Here is a 20,417-nt window from a genome sequence, read left to right as displayed (position 1 = left end):
CAGCCGCCTCGGGGCCACGCGCCCTTGGCCGCCACCCCCGCCATGGGTCCGCTGAGCTCCCCGGCGCGCGAGCCGCCGCAGCCCGAAGAGGAGCGGCAGCTGCGGATCAGCGAGAGCGGCCAGTTCAGCGACAGGCTGGAGGACCGAGGTGAGCTCGCGCTGCCCGGGCTGCCGCCCCTGCCCGCGCCCCTTCCTCCTGCTGGACCGCCTATCCCCACTCGCAGGTTGGGTCGGGCGGGGCGCAGCACTCGGAGCCTCGGATCGCGCGGCGGCGCGGAGCACGGACTTCCCCGCGAAGGCGAGGAGAGAAGAGGGCGGCTGCCCCACTTCCCGCGGCCGGTGCCGCCCGGGCACGGCTCCTTCCCAGGAACCCCGAGACCCGGGGCTGCCTCCAGGCTCACCCCAGGTGGCCTGCGCCCTCCTCGGCGAGCCCCAGCCCCTCCAGTGCCCACTGGAAAAGTTTACCAGAGGTGTTTTTATTTATTTATTTGTTTAGCTTTGGAGCCAAGCACTCCCGGGGGACTGCTGGCCCCGCGCACCTCGGAGAGGTCCGGGCTCGGTGCGTCCTCCTGGCCAGGCTCCCTGCAACCTCGGCCCCCGCCTGCTTCCCGGGAGAACTTCCTTCTGCGGGTTTAGCCTCGCGGTGACCCTCGGCGGCTGCCCCGGCGAAGGGCTCGGGAAGGTGAACGAGCCCGGGCCGGGGGTGTCGCCGGACTTGCGAGCCCTCGGACGGCCTCCAACCTTCACTTACCCCGGACCCAGGTTTAGTGGGCTACTGTACTGCCCCGCTGTCTGGTGATGGGGTAAGAACTGGGACACTTAGTCTGGGCCGTCAACCTCAGCTGAAAGGATGCCACTGAGACATTGGTGGTTCCTGGCGTGGGCGTCCCTTCAGAATCCCTCTCTAGGCACTGGCCGGAACCCGGCTAACATCCCTCTCTTGAGAGGCCAAGCCCCACCTTCCCACCGACAGCCAAAGCTCTGAGTTGCCCCTACGAAACGAGAGGAGACCCCCGGTCCATGTCTGCGTCTCTCGCCTTCTCCATCCCTGCCTCTCTCCCTCCCTGGTTTCCTCTGGGCTTGGTTTGCTGGCGGAGGGAGCCTCGTTCTTGGCCACGTCTACACCTTTTATGCTTCTTGCTGAATCCAAATCCAAACCGTCCCTCTCGAAAAAAATGACTGGTTCTGCTAAAACGACTTAGTGACAGGAGCCGGATTCTTGCAACCAGGCCCCTCAGGGAGCAGGTTCATCGCCAACCTCCACCCGCTTTTCTTGGAAGCTTTATTTTGTTGGCTGTAGCAGGTTTATGCATTTTAGTCTTAGCAGGTTTCGACCCTATTCTTAGTATCTCCTGTACATTTTTATTCCGGGTTTAGTATTCGGATGCACGATCTCTTTCCCCTTAGAAATTCTCAAGTGCAGCATGTGAAATGGAAGGACATGCAAACGGCAAATCCCAGAAACTCGGCAGAAATGCTCGCTGAGAATTGGAGCCACTCCAGTTGCAACGAGTTCTGCACCTATGTTGCAGTTTCTTCTCCTAGTCTCACATAATGTAATTAGATTTTATTTTAGAGCTGATGATTGGTGACATCACAGCACCCAACAAAACCTATCAGTTTTATTACAGGGCGTTTTAGTTATCCTTCTCTCTCTGCAACTAAGATGGTAGGCTTTTAACATTTTGTATTGAAGAGGGACAGAGGCCTGGGTGGGGCTTATTTTTGTAGCCTTGTCATTGGGGGTCATCTGTAAAAGCTGGCCGGTTTCTCCTCACCCCTCATTAAAGACAGGAGGGAAGAAAGTGCTAGGGTGAGTTAATATTTAGCATCATTTTGTAGCTTGTGCTCAAGTGTAAAAAGCCCTACTGAATTCATTCTTAAGGTTATTTTTCACTGGTCAACTGAATTTCATTTTCCATTTTATTATAGCATGAAGGCATCCACTGTCTGTTCATAAACTGTCACTGTGAAAGCAATGCTTATCCCACACAGCCTCTCTGTTAAGATGAGTCCTGTCCCCTAAAGAACCCAGTGTCGTGTGGCATTGAAAGCTGAAAGTCAGTATGACATTCTTTTGTTTGACCTATTCCTGACTGCAAAGAGTTAATGATGAATGAGTCATTTTTATTAAATAAATCAGAAGGTTACCTGGGGAGGTTTATTTTAATATTTTGTATTTGTGTGTTTTATTTCCCCTTATGGCACTGCATCTTTCTAGTATCGATTTTGTATCCCTTGGGAATGGTCCAGAGCTGCTACCTCTTTCCAAAAATGGTGGGAGATTTTTGAGAGGAGGAAGTCTCAGCAGTTGCCTGCTGTTTGTCTCTCTATCATGCCTGGCTTGCTTTCTTGTGGGCCTAAATACCTACTGGTTGTGTGTGGGGTGTGTATCCTAGATCTGTACCTATATTTGCCATTCTCTTTTGTCCTAACTTCCAACCTGGCTATCAGGGGTCTGTTACAGACTGTGTCTAATTGTGATCAAAGGGTTGCTTTATTATCTACTGTTCTGAGGCTTTTTAAGGGATTTTCCCCTTAGAAGTGGTCTGGTTCCTGGAATCCTAAAAAAATGGAAAGAAACCCATTGCCGTCGAGTTGGTACCTACTCATAGCAACCCTATAGGACAAAGTAGAACTCTCCATAGCGTTTTCAAGGAGCGGCTGGTGGATTTGAACTGTTGACCTTTTGGTTGGCAGTCAGAGCTTTTAAAATGCTAGCTAGCTCATAATGTCAGTAACTGCAGTGCTGTTTGGCCAGACCTGTAGTTCTGTAGCCCAGGGTGGGTACAGAACTGTCAGGGACTAAACTTACAAAAAATAAATCAAGTTTGTCTTATGCCTTTCCTCCCCCACATTTAGTACTCACTCTTTTCCCCGCAAGTGTTTTCCCATCATTCTACCCCAAGTCTTAGGGTCGGGTCTAGCCTTAGAGATTTATACACTTCAGCATTTCCCACTACTTCCCCCATCTAATGAAAATTCCCTTTCTTTTATAGCATCCAGGCTTGACCAACTCTTAGGAGAAAGCAACTGGAACTAATTCATACTAGTGTGAAAATGACCGATAGCTTCAACCTCCCCACAGACACTTGCACTTCCAAAAAATAGAGGTCATTTCTTCATTACCCATTGCATTCGAGTCGATTCCAACTCATAGTGACCTTAAAGGACAGAGTAGAACTGTCCCATAGGCTTTCCTAGGCTGTAATCTTTACAGAAGCAGACTGCCGCATCTTTCTCTCTTGCAGCAGCTGATGGGTTCAAATTTCTGCCCGTTCAGTTAGCAGCCAAGTACTTAACCCCTGCACTACCACGGCCCTGATATTCCTTCGTTAATACAACCATCATCTTACTATTGCCATACTCTAATTGCGAATATGTGAAATTTGATTGAGTGTTAGAAATTTGAATGTGGAGGTCAAATGTCAGTAGGGAAGACCCAACCACTTGCAAATCTGAGGTCTGCCCCAGCTTCCTTAGGGCCTCTCTGGGCTGCTTCTCCTCTACCTTTTCCTGAAAGCTCTAGGAATTGTCACCACATCTCCATGGCTCGTGAGTATGCGTGCCCTAACACATGTGTGGAGGTGGAGGCGCCCGTGTATGGACCATTCATCATAAGCTGGGTCTTTGTAGGTGCAGGGAGGCCGGCCCACCTTCCCCTCCACTTTCCTTTGAGGAGTGGAAAGTTTGCCATGTGTGGTATCAGCTGTATTTTTAGACAGGAAAACCAGGGGGGAAATAAGCAAAGATTGGATAGAAATGGGAAAGTTCCTCCCTTCTTGGATAATTTTCCTATTCAACTTACTCCAGTTTTTTTTTTTTTTAAACGTCACGGGGCAGGCACACACAGGATCAGATCTGAGGGAGAACCCCCAGCCCTACTGCTGAGGACTTACATGCCACCTTAGCCAGGCAGCCCAGCCCATGCTTGCTGCCATCTGAAACTCCTTCATATGAGTTTGGCCCATGGGTGGGGTGAGGCATGTATCCTGGCCCGTGTGGTCAGGGCCTAGCGTGCTGTTGGAACTAGCTTGCGTTGCAAGGGGGGAAAAATGTTAGATGGCAAAATAGAAAGCCAAGATCATCTTGGTTCCTCTTAGGAAATTACATCTACTTCTAAAAGGACCCTTGCTTTTCCCCGCCTAGTGAGGAAACCTCTCGAGAGTAGTGGTGTCAAAATATCCAGCAAATGAACTGCTTATTTGAGTTAGTACTTAAATGTTATAGCCTCACATAGTCCTGAAAATCAATGACCAGGATGAAAGGGAGATTTTTATATCATTTGGAAAGAGGGAAATAAATTATTGAGGGTTGCGTAGGATCTGCTCATTCTAGGTTGTGGCTTTAACTGGAGACAGTGATGCCCATAGTTGAAAATTAGAATGAGGTACTTTTCAGCAACTAAGAGAGAAGCAGACAAAGGGATACGCTGTATTTTAATTGGGAAATCACTTGTACCTAGTGAAGAATGTGATAGGAGAGGTTTTCTTTTTACTATCCAAGGGCGTGCATTGAAGAAGGCTTGGGGAGAATTTTGCGGCTAGGTGATGGAGATGGTGTTTGTACCCACCTTTTACAATTTCATCTACTTCCTTTGATCCTATGTAAGCCTACACGTTTCAGTTAATTAAAAAATGTCTGGGTTGTGAGCTGGGCTCACTAACCAGCCTTCTCAACATTTCCTCTTGCTTTATTCTGGAATTGTTCAGGAATGCTTGAGTCTACGTAAAAAATGGAACCGAGAAGTTTTAACAGGATCCTTGATGTCATTTTTGAACAGGATTCAGTTTTTGGCAACCAGAGGCTTACTGTGATGTCCACTCATTTAAATGGGATGATATCTTTTACATGCTATGTAGGAGTGGTATGTTGCATGCTAGGTGATATTTTACACATGGACTCCTATGCTTCCACTACCAATTCCTTTTGTTATTATTTGAAGTTGTTGAGATGAGGGTGTTCAACCTCTGAAAAGTATCTTGTGGATGCTTTAGCCAGAGTGGTGTAAGAAACTCCTCTTTATGTAGGATGTATGACTGAGAATTTGGTTCTCTGTGCTACGAAGGGAAACCCTGGTGGCATAGTGGTTATGCGCTATGGCTGCTAACCAAAAGGTCGGCAGTTTGAATTTGCCAGGTACTCCTTGGAAACCCTATGGGGCAGTTCTACTCTGTCCTATAGGGTCGCTATGAGTTGGAATCGACTCGACGGCAATGGGTTGGGTTCAGTTTGGTGCTACTAAGAGATGCCACATATGTATTTTCAAAGGAGAAGAAAAAATATAAATCAGTCATAGTGAGGAACTTTAAGTCTCTGACCTAAGGCATTTGAAGCTTGGGCATCGATTGCCTCGGAGTCATCATGAATTTCTGTTGTTGTCAAGGACTCCCAGCATTGAAGGGGTAGGCGACAAAAGCACACCTTTCTTACACATGGCCTACCTGGGAAGCCGCCTGCAGTTTTGGCAGGTTTATCCTGCTTTAATATTCTAAGATGTTTTGGACAGGTGCTTGATACAAAGGAATAGATGCTATAGGGCAGGGAGAGGAGAGAAGAAAACATGGCATATAATTTGGGCCTGGTGGCTGTTGTTGGTTGTGGTTAAACAGAATTGGTCCTTTTCTAATTGTCTGGAGGAGCAATGAGGGCATCTGTATTCTATGATGATTCATTGCTTTGAGCAAAAACAAAACCCTGTCTACCAGTTGGGACTGTGTGGTTGGATCAGTGCAAATCAGTGCCCTCAGCTGAAGGGACCAAATGCCCAACTGAATGTGGGCTGGTCATCCTGTTTTCCTAACAGTAGGGCCTCATTGTAAATAGCAGCACCGACCTGAGCTGGTGGCATAGTGGCTGAGAATTCAGGCTGCTAACCAAAATGTTGGCAGTTCAAATTCACCAGCTGCTCCTTGGAAACCCTATGGGGCAGTTCTGCTCTGTCATACAGGGTCACTGTCAGTTGGAATCAACTCGATGGCACGCAACAGCAACAACCTGAGCTGAGTTAAACAGAGGCAAGGGAATGGCCTGGGCTGACACTTCAGGGGGTGGTCTTTGTGTTCCTCTAAAGAGGACAGCTTATTGTTACCATGCAGGAATTGTGCTTGTTAGCCACCATTGAGTTGGCCCCCGACTCATGACAGCCCCATGTGCATTAGAAGGAAATGCTGCCCAGTCCTGTGCCATCCCTATGATTGGTTTCAGATCAGACAGACTGTTGTGATCGACAAGGTTTTTACTGGCTGATTTTCCAAAGTAGATCACCAGGCCTTTCTTCCTAGTCTATCTTAGTCTGGCAGCTCCACTGAAACCTGTTCAGCATCATAGCCAGGGGTGGATTATCCAATAAGCAAGGTAAGCATGGGTTTTACTTATGCTTGTTTACTAATCTGTAGTGAACAATGTCACATTTTTTCACTACATCAAACAGTCTGCTTCTAGATATGACTGGCATCTGTGTCATTCCCAACCCCACAGCACCTTCCTACAGAATCAAAGCCTCTTTTCAAATTTACAGTCCCTGACAGGGACAGATGACTCAGTAAGCAAGGTAACCATAGGCTTACTTGTGCTTACTTACCAATCTGTAGTGAACAATTTCACATGGGTTTCACTTTGATGTGGTGTGGCAAAACCCATGTGAAACTGTTCACTACAGATTAGTAAGTAAGCACAAGTAAGACCGTGTGTATTGGATAATCCATCCCTGATAGCAACATGCAATGAATGAGGTGCATTGGCTGGGAATCTACCCCGGGCCTCCCACATAGGAGGCGAGAACTCTGCCATTGAACACTACTATATACATGCCCCATGTCAGAGCTTATAATTTTTCAAGAGATTTCAGAAAGCTTGACTTACAGGCGAAATCTTCTAATTATTATAACACAGTGTGGGCCAAACAAAACACATCTTGGCCCGCGGGCTGTCAGTTTGCAATCCTTGGATAAGAAATTGTAGTTCTGGCTGTGGGTTTCTTAATAAGGGCAGGTCTCACTTCTTTTTCTCCTTGTTTTTTTTCCAGGTTTACTAGAAAGCAGCACCCGACTAAAACCTCATGAAGCCCAGAACTACAGAAAGAAGGCATTGTGGGTGTCCTGGTTCTCCATTATTGTCACACTGGCCCTTGCCGTGGCAGCCTTCAGTGAGTATCAGGAGTCTTGCCGCTCGATACATGCTGGTGTTGCCTGTTTTATTCTCTAACTCCTGTGGGATGCTCTTGTGCTTTTAGTTGACTATTATTGACGAGTAAATTTTGTAGATGGCTGGATAGTCAGGGTACTTATAAATTAGTAAGATGGCTTCTCTCCTCTGCAGAGGGAAGGGGTGGTGAAGAAGAAGGAATGGAGAGCGGTACTGAGAGCTTTGGCTTCTATCAGTATGCGGTTTTTGGAAGTTGATTCTGGCTGCCAGCTGAATAGTGACAATATTCTCTGGGTGGAATGCCTTTAGCTTGTGCTGTTGTGTGACAAATATATATTCTTGGGATTCGTGCTTTGAGCCTAATGGAACCAAATGAGTGAAATATTGCAGTGCATCCTCTCTCTTCCCCTGTAGATCTGCTAAGGTTTGGAAGAAAATCATGTTCAAATTTTAATGAAAGAAAAACAGTAGAGTCCTCTCTCAAGTTTTCAGTAGCCCCAGAAATAAAAATATTTATTATAATAATAATAAAAAAAACAAACAACAAACAACAACAACAACAAAAAAACCAAGCAAAACAAGAATATTGTACAATTTGTGCCCATGGATAATCCCATTTAGGGGTTAGGAAGCCCCATGATGTGCGTTTTCTCAGCTAAAATTTGCCGCCTATAGAAATGTGCATGTGATATATATTTATTTTTATTAATCACGCAGTGATTCACAAGCCTAAGCTATGACATTCAGTATAGCTCAACCTCTGTAGAAACCATGATGTTTTTTATGCTGGGGAAAAAAGGAATGCATTTTGTAATTAATTTATTACCTTAGCAGAAAGATCTATCTATATTCTAAGTGACAAGTATCATACCCAGTGTCTCATGTGACAGCACTCAGAGTAGGGCAGAGAAGGACTGTGTCCGCTGAAAGATGCGACTGTGTGTGTGTGTGTGTGTGTGTGAGTGTGTGCATTGTTTAAAATTCTATTCTGCACTGTTGGCCCTGCTGCTAGAAGTTGATGTTGGCTCCCAGGAGGGCATATTAGAATTTGACCAAATGCTCCCTGTGAAACTCGACATATGTTACTTGAAGCAATTTATATTGTAAACACTGTACTGTATCGTGGCTCTGAAAAAGCCAAACATTTAGAAGCAGAAGATAATGCATTTCAGGGTATAAACATTTACCAGCGAGCCAGAAATCTAATCAAGGGAATTCTGATTCCTGAAAATAACAACGCCTTCGCCTCTCCTCCCTTTTTTATGCTGAAACAAGAATAACAAGCCATTGCTGTCCCTGGAGGATAATTTGGTTGTGGTGGCTTGTGGTGGGCTCTTGATCAGATGCTGTAATTTACATATGTAAAGAAAAAGGAATCTAATGAAGGGAGGTGATTTACAAACAGAACAATAGTTATTCAGACATGTCGGTGTGCCTTATAAAGCTGTTATGACTTTATCCTGTGGGGTGTCTGAGTGAGGACCTGGGGATAATATTACATTTGATGTACTTGAGTCTCATTAATAGGGAAAAATTATGAGGAAATTTTGGTTTCACATGTTATGCCTGATCATTTGGGCTGTCTTGAAAAGTTGTTCCATTCCCTTTAATGGGAAAAGACTGCTGCATAATGAACAGAGAATTAGAATGTTGCTTCGTGAAAAAGGTTTCTTTCTTTCTTTTTTTTTTTTTGTTAATGATTTTACCTATTATTGTTGCAAGTGTTTAATTTAAATCCTAGAACTTCTTGCCTACAAAATGTTGACCTTGGCATATAATATCAAGATCTGTTATATCCTACAGTACATTCAGTTTGTTCCCAAGTTGCTTTCAACTTACTCTGGTTTAGTTAAGCCAAAAAATGTAGAAGTCAAGTTATATTTTCCCCACTTTAACCATAGAGTAGTTTTATTGAATGTGTGTGTGCGCGTTTCACATTTTAAACCCTTGAGGTAGTCTTTCTTTGTTTGTTTTTTTAAATTGTACTTCAGATGAAGTTTTAACAGAGCAAACTAGTTTCTCATTAAACAATTAATACACATATTGTTTTGTGACATTGGTTGCCAACCCCAAGACATGGCAACACTCTCTCTTGTCGACCTTGGGTTCCCCATTACCAGCTTTCCTGTCCCCTCCTGCCTTCTAGTCCTTGCCCCTGGGCTGGTGTGCCCATTTAGTCTTGTTTTGTTTTATGGGCCTGTCTAATTTTTGGCTGAAGGGTGAACCTCAGGAGTGACTTCATTACTGAGCTATAAGGGTGTCCGGAAGCCATACTCTCAGGGTTTCTCCAGGCTCTGTCAGACCAGTAAGTCTGTTTTTCTTTTTTGTGAGTTAGAATTTTGTTCTACATTTTTCTCCAGCTCTGTCCGGGACCCTCTATTGTGATCCCTGTCAGAGCAGTTGGTGGTGGTAGCCGGGCACCATCTAGTTGTGGTGGACTCAGTTTGGTGGAGACTGTGGTAGCTGTGGTCCATTAGTCTTTTGGATTAATCTTTCCCTTGCCTCTTTGGTTTTCTTCATTCTCCCTTGCTCCAGATGGGGTGAGACCAGTGGAGTATCTTAGATGGCCACTCACAAGCTTTTAAGATTCCAGATGCTACCTTGAGGTAGTCTTTGATTATATTGTTAGGGTTATTGGCTTTACCCTTTAGTTTCCTAAATATATTTGTAATATGCAATATTTAAAATCTTTCCTAAAGCATCATTTATATGTTGACAGAGTTTTGTGCAATCCTTTTCATAGCTTTGAATGAAAGAAAATCAGCAGAGATTAAACAATATAAGCAGACCTTTCAAGTTATTTTAAAACTGGTGTCTGAAGAAAAACTGTATGTTTCAGAAATGACAGTAAATATATTTTTAAAGTGTCACAAGGAGCTCCAGTCTTACTTTCCAAGCAGGTGGTTGACAGAGAGATGAAATGGAATGGCTTGGTAAACCTTTTTCCTATACAGTGAAATAGTTGGGTTGAACAAATTAGTATTTTTAAGAGAGTTGTTACAGGATTACTACATGCAATGCTTTGGCGTGGTGGAGAAGTCTGGAGTGTGTGTGTGTTTTGGGAGGGAGGGGATAATCACGGTGAAGAGAAGATAATTGTATTTGTGATCATATCTTCTTTCCACTGCTGGATGGTAAATTCTCTCGGGTAGGAAGAGCATCTCATCCTTGCGTGGAATCAGTACTCAAGATTGTTAAGTAAATGAACTGAGAGATATAATCTGTCTATCTATCTATCTATTTTTTTTTTTTTTTTGGTTAGGTGGAGGGGAAATAGTTCATGGAAGATGATAAATTCTATCTCTATCTAAAGGTTTGTTTAGATACCAGGCTTAGCTAAGTCTCATTTATTTTTTAAACAATTAAAAAGTTTATGAGATGAATGAATCATTATGGCTGTTCTCTTGCCAAAGGCAGCGTCTTGGAGTTATATCTACTGGTGTCAGTTGGAACTCTTATCTTCACGTTCTCAGCTGCCATTTTCCACTTAATCATAGATACTGGTTTTTAGTTCAGCGTTTTCTGAAGAAACGCTGTCATCTCTTTTATTTTTGGAAAAGAGGGTGATGGATATGTGTAAGATTAGGGCACACTTCTTTTCTTAGTCAACTGGAAAGATTACGTAGTATGTACATTATAGATAAAGACTCTTACCCTTTACCTGCAGTGAGATTCCAGGTATTCAGGTATGCAGTGTTTTCTCAGTTTAATGGTCTCTGAAAGACCTAATTGATAAAACTAGCTTAGGTCAGTGTTACTGAGTTATTTGTGATAAATCAGTTATGTATGTAACTAGTATGCTTGACATTCATGTGTCTGGTATAATTGGAAAAATTAGTGACTTTCAAAGTTTGTGACCTTGAAAAGGATATGAACTATTTTTTATGATCTTTGCTAATGTAATGATTTCAGACCTGTTCAAATGCTGATAGAAAACCAGATGGGAACGTGTCTTGAACATTTCAGAGAGAGCCCTAGTTTGGTTTTAAAATTGATTCTGTTTATAATCGGTAGGCAGCATGGAAAATGGCAATCTTGTTATGACCAAACGTTTAAAAAAACTCTGTTTTAATAATGAAGCTGGAAGAGAACAGAAATTCTGTTTCAGAACTCAGGGTTTTGACACTGATGTCTTCATTAGGATGATTTAGGAAGATGCATTCTGACTCTGCTTTTTGAGGTTTGAATGAGTGCAAGTTAATTTTTAGGCACTCAATACATGGTCTGTGGGAAATGAAGATAAATTTGAAGCATTCCCCAAGAGAAAACCTTTCCTAAGATACACAGCTCCATTAAAAAAAAAAAGTAATTCAATCCCACATTTTCTCAGAAAAAGCTCTCTCAAAAATTTACCGTATTAGTAGATTTAAGAATTAGAAAAATCCCTGGAAGGAGTGATTTTCTTTTTATAGGTGAAGATTTCAAAATAAATGATTTGATTTTAGTGTAAATTCTTGACTCTTAAAAATGGTAGAAAATGTGTACTTACCCTTTTTATTTTTCAACTGAGAGGCCAAGTGTTAAGAGGTAGATAAAATGAAGCTACACAACTCTTCTATCAGCCCAGCAAAACACATATGGGAGCTTTCTTTTCTTAGGTATTCTCTCAACTGATGCATAAGATGTAAAAGGCATAAGACCCTCCAGTGGTTCTTTGTTGCCCTAAGCCTAACACCAGAGTCCCTGGTGTTAACAGTTAACACACTTGGCTGCTAATCGGCAGGTTGGAGGTTTGATTCCACCTACATGCACCTTGGAAGAAAGGCCTGGTGATCTACTTCTGAAGAATCAGCCATTGAAAACCCTATGGAGCACGGATCTCCTCTGACACACATGGGGTTGCCCTGAGTTGGAGTCGACTCGACAGCAACTGTTCACCCGTAACACCTAAAATTTTACAATGGCCTAAAGGTCCAGGCCATTGTTAAAAAGGTCTTTGTCCCCCTTTCTAAGATACCTTGAACAGGACCGGGGTGCGTGCCCTTTAGCTGAGCTCATCTTCTCACAGATGGCCACATGGCTAACTCTTTCTTCACAGGTCGTCTCCGCAAAGAGGCCTCACCAGCCACCTGGTCTCATACCCCCAGAGCAGTTTATCTGCATACTCTCTTCATCACAGTTCTTCCCTTTGTGCCCAGGCTTTCCTCCCACCCCCCATTACATGATGAGCTCTGTGAAGTCCTTGTCTCTTGTGCCAGGTCCCTAAGAACTCTATCTCTGAATTATTTCAGTAAACCAAAGACTCAGAAATGCAGCTTGCATTCTACTCTTAGAATGATTCTTCGTGTAACTGATCTTGTATTTATTTGTATTGAAAACACCAGTATATGCAGATTATAAAAATTCATGGGACCAAAGGCACACAGTGCCAATTTCTATCCCATCACAAACCTTCTCTCCCAGTTCCTGCTCCCCACAGACAGGCTTTTTTACCAGTGCCTTGCATGTCTTTCCAGTCATTTTCCATGCATGGAAAAGCCCAGGTGTGGTACACCTTTCACTTGTGACTTATATTAGAGGTGGTATCTTATCCTTGCTGGTCCTTTAAAAAGCACAGGCTTCTTCACAAGCTGCTGTTTTCATAGTTTTGTACTAAGAGGAATTGATGTGGAGAATTTTCAGGAACAACTTCCCCATGAGCATCTGCTGCCGCTGAACCGGGTGCCCAGTGGGGGTTGTGGGCAGGAAGCTTGAGAGCCACATCCTGGTGGTGTCGGTGGGATAACTTGCCCCCTGTGAGCGTGCTCACTCAGCGATAACCATGGACTTTGCTTCCTAGAGGTGGAAACCAGGAGGAGGAGCAGGCAGAAATGTGGTATGGAGATCTCACTATGACGTCCCTCCCTGCCTCTAGCCTCCTCCTTCATACCCTCGTGTCATGTCGTCAGAGATTCTGTGCCTGTCACCTGCCAACCCCCTGCTCTGCGAGGTCACGGAGGGCACTTGAAGTCAGAGTAGTATTTTAGCCAGGTCCCTTTGCTTACTGCCAGGAGCCCATCATGTCGCACCCCGGCTTTCTGGCTGGCTTTGTCTCCTCCTGTCTTCCACAGTTGAGTCTACTTGAGCCCACATGTGTTACTTGTGGCTCCTTAAATGCCTCATCTTGCTCTTTGCCCCGTGCACACACAACAGCTCTTCCCTTGGTCTCAAATGCCCTTTGTTTCCGACCCGACCACCTTTCTCTTAGTTACATTTTATGTATTGCGCAAAATCCAGATCAAAGGTCACCTCTTGCAGGAAGCCCTCCTTGACCTCTAGGCTGATGGAAATGTCCCTTTGTTTCCCATTGCCTAATGGACATTCATCAGTCAGAACCTTTGGCATAGTGTTTGAGTCAGTGCATTTTTGCTTTCTGCAATAATATGAATTCCTCAAAGGCAGGGCTCCTGTCTTCTCCAGTCCCATCTTCTTAGTCCCTAAAAGAGTTGGCACTCAGATGTAGGTTGAAGGACTGGAGTCAGTTTTTACCTCTCCCTGCTGAGGCCACTGTGGTTACAGTAGGTTGAGAATGTATGTTTGCTATAAAGATCCAGAGCAAAGGAAGAGCAGCTTTTTCAAGTGCATGGGAACAAGGGAGAAAGCTGCAGTTCAGACATCTTCAGCTTTGTAAATAGCCAGGACTCAGGAGCCCATTCTCTCCCTCCCCCCTCCCTCTGTCTCCTCTCCCTCTGTCCTCTCTCGCTGCCTCCCCCAGCAGAAGCATTGAGGGTTTCTGCTCACAGGGGCTTGCTGGAGGCTTTCTGCAGAGCACATCTTCCCAAGTGTCCATACTCACAATGAGCTGCTGTTTCTAACCCAGTGTGGAGGATGGGGTCTTGGCAGCTGCTTGCAAGTTCAGCCTCTCCTCTCCATGCAATATAGCATTTAATTAAAACTGTGGCCAAGGTACATTAGCACCAGGGTGTTCTTGTCACACAGCCGTGGTAGTGACACAAGGGAGTTGTGTGGTGAGCCCCACCTGGACTCATGCAGTTGCCCCTCCTTGCTTGGGCCCTGGGCTCCCTGCCAGGAAATGGGCAGGCTTCCCTTGGGAAATTTGGGAGGGTTTCCCCATTTCCCCTCAGTCTAGTTTCAGGTAGATTTGTTGCCCAGCCGGACAAGAAGGGTTTTCTGGTCTGCTTATATTCCAATGCTGTGATTTGTTCCTCTGGGAACTGCCTTTTAAAGGTGAATTTCTTTTTAGCTGCTCCCCAGCAGGAGCTTACTTCCCGGTGTCCCGTACTGTGGGCTGAGAGGTGGGAGCATTGAGGTGTGTTGGAAGTTAAGCCGAAGGAGGGACAGAACTACCCCTCCATAAAGGCAGCTGCTCCTCACTTTCCACTGCCTTTAATGCATAGTGCCCCATCCCTCCTTCCTGTTGGTTAAGGTGTTCATCCAGTCCTTAGTGAGTGTCTGTCGGGTGAAACACCGTGCTAGATGCCAGAGATGACTTCGAGAAGCACAACAGTCTGCCCCTTCCAAGAAGAGCTCAGGTCTAAATGGGCAGGAGGACTCTGTGGATGTAAGAATAAATGACAGGGTAAGGGAGGAGGTGGCAGTTGTTGTTAGGTGCTGTAGAGTTGCTTCTGACTCATAGTGACCTTATGTGCAACAGCATGAAATGCTGCCTGGTCCTGCACCATCCTCACGGTTGTTGCTATGTTTGAGCTTATTGTTGCAGCCTCTGTGTCAATCCATCTTAATGAGGGTCTTTCTCTTTCTCAGTAACCCTCTACTTTACCAGGCATGATGCCCTTCTCTAGGGACTGATCCCTCCTGATAACATGTCCAAAGTAAGTAAGATGAAGTCTCATGATCCTCCCTTCTAAGAAGCGTTGTAGCTAGACTTCTTCCAAGACAGATTTAAGGGAGTAGGTTAGAGAACCTGAAAACTCTTCCCCTATTAGACACACGTGGATGTTGGTTAAAGGACGTCACTGACTTGTCAGAGTAAAAGCAGTCTTTAGCCCCTGATATCCTCCTCTTCCCAAAAAGGATGAGATAAAATCATATCTATCGATGCAGACACTAAAGCTGCTGTGGGGTAGGAGTGGAGGAAAGTGCTGGTCTCATAAGAGGGGCTTGGGTTATGATATCCATGCAGGAATGGAACAGGCCTTGCCTTGGCCAGCACCAGGCAGGTAGATGAAGATCCCCAGCATAAAGTAAATGCCTTACCTTCAGTGAAAGGGCGGATCAGAATAAACACACTCACCAGACAAAGAAGACAAAATTAAAAAACCAAACCAGTTACATTCAGGATGATTCTGACTCACAGCAACCCCATGTGTGCAGAGTAGAACTGACCTCTGTAGGGTTTTCATGGCTGTGACATTTTGGAAGCCTATCTCCAGGCCTTTCTTCCAAATGTGGTTCTGGGTGGACTTGAACCGCCAACCTTTCAATCAGTAGTTTAGCACTTAACCCTTTACACCACCTAGGGACCAGGAGGAAGCTTCTTTGTCTCTGTGTGGGGTGAGGATGGAGAAGCCTTACATTAGAATTCAAACCATGAGACTGACCCTCACATAAATTTGTGTTTGGAATTTTCGTAGGTAGGGGAAATAGACTCAGATGCTGAGGTTTTCTGCAGGAGGTTTATTAAGGGTGGAGGGTGGGAGAGGCTTTCAGGAATACCACCTGTAAGGGAGCAAGGGAAGCTGGACTGGGCAAAGGGAGAAGCTGAACTGCAGTGCTGTTGCCTCAGAGGCTTATCTCACAAGGTGCTGTGATGGCCCTTCAGAGTTGTCCAGTTGAGGCAACAGGCCAGAGTGGTCACTGGTGTGGGCTGCCCCAGGGAGGGGTGTACCCTTGGGGGAGGCAGTGCTTTTCATTAGAGGGAAATTTCTGGAGAAGGAAGCATCTGCAAGCCGTTGGCAGCCCTCTCTCCTGGCAGCTTGCGGAATGAGTGCCGAGGTCCTGAAGAGGGATCCAGGAGTTTACACTACCCACTTACTCTGGCATCCCCCAAGATGAGAGATTAACATGGATATAGACTTAGGTTTGAAATACCCCTGGAGCACCTGAAAGAAGCAAGTGCGGAACCTTAACCAAGGCCCAGCCCGTGGATGAAGCCGCACAGTCCAGCATTGGAAAGCTCCTGAGGAAAGAGTCCACCAGGATTGAGACTCATGCTAGCTGCATGATTAGAACTCACACTCCAGATAAGGGAATTATTTGACAAAATCTGTCAAATAAGTACATTTAATATGAGATAATCAAAAAGATAGCAAACCTATGAAAGGAAAAGATGCTGAAAAGAGTAATTGGAAAATAACCAGATAAATACATTGTTGTTAGTTTTGTTGAAAGTGTAACATGGACTTATTTCTAAAAGGGTTAAGGATAACACTAGTCCTGCCTTCTCTTTCCTCCTTGTCTCCTTCTCAGCAGCCACTTTTACCTCTTCCTGCTGATTCTTTTATTTACTCATATACGTATAAATAACAGGTTTTTAATGCTAATCTTGATTTTTTTTTCAAGTTTAAGCATTATTTGTTGACTTCCCACCATGAAAAAAGATAGTTTAACTTTTCTACCTTCCTTCTGGGCCCACACAAATATACATCTTCCTGAATTTCCATCCTTGCATGCTAGTTATGGTTTTACATTATTATGACTACATAAATCTTGCTCACTGAGCCATATAGGGAAGTTTGATTACTTTTCCTTTCTTGAATTTTTTTAAATTTTCTCTAGGTTTAATATGCCTTGCTTATTCCTATGTTTAATTTTCTTTGAATTTACTTCTTATTAAACTCTGATTCACCATTTCTATTTCATCCTCATTCTTTGTGATACTTTCAGATGCATAGATATTCTATCAGTTTCTTCTACTATCTTTTTAAGAAAGGACATATGGAGGGGTGATGTTTTCAGGCCATATAATGCCTGAAACGTCTTTAATATATCATGACATTTGATTGATGGCTGAGTAGAGTATTCTAGGAAGGAAATAATGTTTGTTAAGAGTTTTGAAGGGTTTGCTCCATTTTATTCTCATTCCTAGTGTTTCTAATAAAGTCCCAAGCTATTCAGAATCCTAATCCTTTGCATGAGACTTGCTGTGGTAGGGGATCTTTTTCATCCATGGATGCCCCTGCCCCCCCCCCCTTTTTTTTTAACCTCCTTGTCTTTTTGCTCTACTTCCTGGGAAATTTCCTCAACTTTATATTCCTACTTTTCTTTTGAGACTTTCATTTTTACTGTCAAGTTTCCTGCCCCCGCCCCCATTTATTTTAGACTCATCTTTCACATTAGGGGAAGAATCCTAAATCCTTTGAGTGATGATCCTTGATAGTCTGCTCATACTAAGAGTGGGTAATTAAAAGCCGACTGGACGCTTTGGGCAGGTGGGTAGTGTTCACTGTAGGGTAACATGGTTGGACCATTTTGCTGGGTAGCCCCCAGTTTAATACTTCTTGGTCCTTCCTCTTGGGCTGCCCAGGTTGCCCAGAGAAGGGTCTTCTGATCTTCTGGAGGATGAATGATTAATTGCCTGAATTTTGGGAGTTGAGTGGAGGTGAGGGTCGGGATCTTGGCATTCTGTTTAAAAATATTAACCCAGTCCCTCGTTTTCAATTTGGTTCCCCCATTTTTGGCTGAGTCTGGTGTCCCACAAGCAGGAGACTGTTGTACCCTCTCCAGAGAATAAGCCTGCAATCATCTGATAGCATGGGGACTTATCACTCTTCTGTGTAGCATTGGGGAGGGAATCTATATAACTGTTATTTAAATAGGCTTTGAACAAACCTCCCTATCTTCAGTTTTCTCTTTATTACATCATGCTACCAATTCCTGTTCTTTGGGTGTTAGATTTTTACTTTCCCACTGCCATCTTAGGAATTGGCTTCCTGTAGTCTGTCAAGTCAATTACTGCTTGCCCATGTGTTATAGCTTCTAAAAATGGTTGCTTTTGTTGCCTCTCCCATTTTCTTTTGCTACTGGGTTTGTCTTTTAAGAATCTCCCTACTTTAGTTTAGTGGGGTCTTTAGAGGAAGCAAAAGTAAATGTGAGGAGTCACTCTGTAGTAATTTCTTGGAAGCCACAAGCAGAATTTTTGTTATGAAAAATATAGGTAGTAAATGAGAAACTAATAAGAAATAGTGAACCAAAATATAGATCTGAGGGACTTAGCCAGAATAGCACAAAGTGATAACTTCTCTTTCATATTTTCTATCTAAAATAAATGAAAAATAGCATAAGTTGCACTATAAACAATTTAAGAATTCCAAAAGAAGAGAATAGAGAAAATGGAGACAAATCAGTATTTTTAGAGATGACTGAGATGTTTTTGGAATTGATGGAAGAAATGGAGGGCACCTTTTTGAACCACTAGAAGGAAAAACAGAATTAGGAAATTTACCCTACTCAGTAGATAACAGGAAAAGAAAAAAAGAAAAAAAAGACAGAAAAAAACATAGAAAGTGCAAAGTAAAATGTAGAAATAAATTCAAACTTCTCAGTAATTACAAAAAGTATAAATGGACTAAATCCATCGGGTAAAAAGATAGGTTGGATTTAAAAAAATCTAACACCGTACTGTTAATAAGAGATAAATTTAGAACATAAGGACATGTAATGGTTTAAGTATGTTGTTGTTAGGTGCCATCAAGTCAGTTCCGACTCATAGCAACTCTATGTACAACAGAATGAAACACTGCCCAGTTCTGTGTCATCCTCACAGTGGTTGTTATGCCTGAGCCCATGGTTTCAGCCACTGTGTCATTTCATCTCATTGAAGGCCCTCCTCTTTTTTGCTGACCCTCTACTTTACCAAGCATGATGTCCTTCTCGAGGGACTGATCCCTCCTGACAACATGTTCAAAGTATGTGAGATGAAGTCTCGCTCCTTGCTTCAAAGGAACACTCTGGCTGTATTTCTTCCAAGACAGATTTGCTCATTCTTTTGGCAGTCCTATTCAGTATTCTTCACCAGCACCATGATTCAAAGGCGTCAATTCTTCTTTGGTCTTCCTTATTTATTGTCCAGCTTTTGCATGCATACGAGGTGATTGAAAACACCATGGCTTGGGTCAGGCGCACCTTAGTCTTCAAGGTGACATCTTTGCTTTTTAACACTTTAAAGAGACCTTTTGCAGCAGATTTGCCCAATGCAATGTGTCGTTTGATTTCTTGACTACTGCTTCCATGGGTGTGAGTTTAAGTACAGGGATAGAAAAAGATACATCTAGCAAATACTAACAAAAGAAAGTTGGTGTAGCTATATCAATCAGAGAAAATAGACTTGAAGACTAAAGTATTCTTAGGCATAAAGTACATTGCTATATATATAAAAAAGTTCAATTCACCCAGAAGATAAAACATTTGTGAATTTGTATATACCAGATAACAAACCCAGGAAGCATATCACCAAAATTGATGAAATATTTATAATCATAAATTGACAAGTCATAATGGTATACTTTAACACATCTCTTTTACCAATTTGATATATGAAAAGACAAAAAGTGAGGCAGTAGAAGATTTGAATTATTCAACATTTTTCAGACAATTTTGACTGCTATCCATTGTAAGAAATGCATATGTGGCCTGCATATGTGAGTTTATGGGTATATATACTATATGCCATCATATATAAGGTGTTACTGATTACAATGTACAACATGAGTTTTTGTATTATGAAGAAATTTGAAAAATGGTGCTATTGAACTGTATTATGCCATTTGTTGTGTGAGTTACCTGATTTCAGATATGTTAAAATGTAAAAAAAAAAAAAATCACTTAGATAATTTCTATCCTCTTTCATTTTAAAAAGTTCTGGTCACAATATAAAACTCATTGCCGCTGAGTTGTTACCAACTCGTAGCGACCCTGGAGGATACAGTAGAACCAACCCATAGGGTTTCCAAGGCTATAAATCTTTTTGGAAGCAGACTGCCACATCTTTTTCCTATGGAGCAGCTGGTGGGTTCGAACTGCTGACCTTTCGGTTAGCAACTTAGTGCTTAACCTCTGTGCCACCAGGGTTCCAGTCACAATAATAAAATCACAAATTGATTTTATGATCCACTAGTGAGTTGTCATCTTCCAGTGGGTCAGTATAGAACACTGCATCCAACAAGTATATTTCATGGAACATTTATAAAAGCTGACCACTTCCAGGATCACAAATTACTAAAGAATCTGTATACTACAGATAATGTTTTCCAGTGATAATTTGAAATCAGTAAAAAATTATAGCTAAAAGACTCCTATATATGTTGGGAAATTAAATAGCACATTTCTGAGTAACTCAGATGGAAATTATATTAAATATTAATGTATTAATT

The 20,417-nt window shown here is 43.2% G+C and overlaps 1 protein-coding gene across 1 annotated transcript in view; it reads left to right on the top strand.

Moving 5' to 3' along the window:
- The first annotated feature begins 8 nt into the window (after positions 1–8).
- Positions 9–20,417, top strand: part of TMEM163 (transmembrane protein 163) — a 301,653-nt gene continuing 281,244 nt past the window's right edge. Inside the window, exons 1-2 of the mRNA XM_012555188.2 lie at positions 9–148; positions 7,028–7,147. Coding sequence (XP_012410642.1) covers positions 43–148; positions 7,028–7,147 — 226 coding nt within the window. The 5' untranslated portion in view covers positions 9–42. The remainder of the gene's footprint in view (positions 149–7,027; positions 7,148–20,417) is intronic.

Source organism: Trichechus manatus, unplaced genomic scaffold, assembly GCF_000243295.1.
Source record: "Trichechus manatus latirostris isolate Lorelei unplaced genomic scaffold, TriManLat1.0 scaffold00033, whole genome shotgun sequence".
Taxonomy (NCBI): Eukaryota; Metazoa; Chordata; class Mammalia; order Sirenia; family Trichechidae; genus Trichechus; species Trichechus manatus.
This window is presented reverse-complemented; position numbering and strand designations above follow the sequence as displayed.